The following is a 2,057-nucleotide window of genomic DNA, read 5'->3' on the forward strand; positions in this document are numbered from 1 at the left end:
ATATCAACAAACTGTCCAGTGAGAGAGTAAATAGCATGATACTGAAAGGATTTAATTATTTTCATTTAATGACACTTTTTAAAACAGACCCTATTGAAAATATTTTGTTTTTTTTTTGTTTTTGTTTTTTTTTTTTTTTTTTATTAAGACAAATTCTCACTATCTATACCAGACTGGCCTGCAATTTGCTGTGTAGTCCAGGCTGGCCTTGAACTCATAATTTCATTGCAGCTTCCTCAGTGCTGGGATTACAGGCATACAGTTCCATGTCTAGCCTAGCTAGTCATTTCTTCAGGATAAAGTTTCAACCCTTGAGCCACTTTTCTCCAACTTCATCTCCCACTGTCCATAGGCACTTGTTTCCAGATGATGGTGGAACTCCATCCCTCTGCCTAGAACACTTTCTTGCATGTACCGCCTTTATATCCTACTATCACCTTGTATTTGTTCATGACAAATCCAACCAGTAGGGGATTCTAGAAAGTTCCATGACTGGCCAAAGTTGTTCAGGTTACTCTTCAGTTTGCTTTTAGCAGCCTTCTCTTCCCTTGTGGAGGAAGCTAGGAGGTCATATGGTAATGGGTTACTTACACATGTCTACCAGCAGACATGAGACCCTAGACTCAAAAGTTTTCCTGTCTTACTGTTGTAGCCCCTACAACTAATAGCATCTTGAACTCTAGAAATGTTTTTGTAAGTTGTCATTGCAAATTATAGATACTGTAAATCTATGCTTTACTTTCAGTTCAGAAGAGGAGGATGAAAAACAATGGCAAGAAAGAATGGATCAAAAGCAAGCTTTACAGGTATTTAAATAACTTGGGAATTCAGAGTGTATTTTTAAAAATTTTATTTGTTATTGTCTTAGTTTGTTTCTTCATTGCTGTGACAAAACACTCTGACCACTACCAACTTGGAGAGGAAAGGGTTTATTCAGCTTATATCTCCCAGGTCGTAGTTCATCAGGGAGCCCAAGGTAGGAACTCAGGGCAGGAACCTGGAAGCAGGAGCTGGAGCACAGGCCATGGAGGAATGCTGCTTACTGACTTGCTCCCCTGGCCCTTGCTCAGTCTGCTTCTTATGCAACATAGGCCCACATGCCCAGGGGTGGCCGGCTGCTGATGGTTCTCCAGGGGGTTGATGCTAAACATGCTTCTCATCAGCTGCACACTGTGACAGGGAAGACTCTAAGGGCAGCTGTGAGGGTCATATAGGCTGTGAATACCACCTGCTCACAGTGGCAGTGCAGGGCACAGTCATCAGCACTCCAGGCTGCAGGCAGGGTAAAGGTGATGTTGATCTCCTCATGTGCTTCCCTGCCTGAGAGTCCAATCTGATGTCCCAGGATAGTGGAGTACAGGTGTGTGACATTTCGAGAGTACCCTCCAAAAGCCTTGAGAGGGTCCAGGATAAGGGTAATGGCCACTGAGATGTTGATGGGGCCTGACTCCTCCAGGGCCTGGGGTGGCTGGGTGGACACTCTGGCCTACCCGCTGGTCATGGTACTCTTGGGGGTGGTGGTATCATTGGAGAGATGCTTCAGTGTCTCGTTTTCTGATGCACACAAGTCCAAATCATTAAACCGCAGTAGAAAAGTATTCTAATCCTCAGTCATTTCTGGGGATTTAATCTCCTTGATCTTGAAGGAATAGCCCAGGGTGAGGAAGGCAATGGCCATGGCGCTGACACTCTTCATGAAGACCACCTAACACTGCTTACTGGCTTGCTCCCCTGGTCCCTACTCAGCCTGCTTTCTTATGCAACACAGGTCCACCTTCCCAGGGGTGGCACCACCTACAGTGGGCTGGGCCCTCCCACATCACTCATCAGAAGATGCCCCTCAGACATGGCCACAGGCCAGTCCAATAGGGGCAGGGGCAGTTACCCAACTGAGGCTCCCTCAACACAGGTGTGTCAAGTTGACACTAAAGCTATCCAGCACAATTGACCCCTTGTCAACTTGACACAAACATCACTATTAAACCATAATTTTCCAATTTCTGTCCCCAAGATATGATGTTAATATCACAACATAGACAGTACAACCTTAAAAATCC

General features: G+C 45.2%; 1 protein-coding gene and 1 pseudogene across 1 annotated transcript in view; one reads left to right on the forward strand and one right to left on the reverse strand.

Annotated features, from left to right (window-relative positions):
• The window catches only part of Ercc5 (ERCC excision repair 5, endonuclease), a 38,847-nt gene that overhangs the window by 11,952 nt on the left and 24,838 nt on the right, over positions 1-2,057 (forward strand). Inside the window, exon 5 of the mRNA XM_029557207.1 lies at positions 746-806. Within this exon, the coding sequence (XP_029413067.1) occupies positions 746-806 (61 nt within the window). The remainder of the gene's footprint in view (positions 1-745; positions 807-2,057) is intronic.
• LOC103751653 lies at positions 1,160-1,705 on the reverse strand (annotated as a pseudogene).

This window comes from Nannospalax galili, unplaced genomic scaffold (genome assembly GCF_000622305.1).
Source record: "Nannospalax galili isolate Female #2095 unplaced genomic scaffold, S.galili_v1.0 scaffold287, whole genome shotgun sequence".
NCBI lineage: Eukaryota > Metazoa > Chordata > Mammalia > Rodentia > Spalacidae > Nannospalax > Nannospalax galili.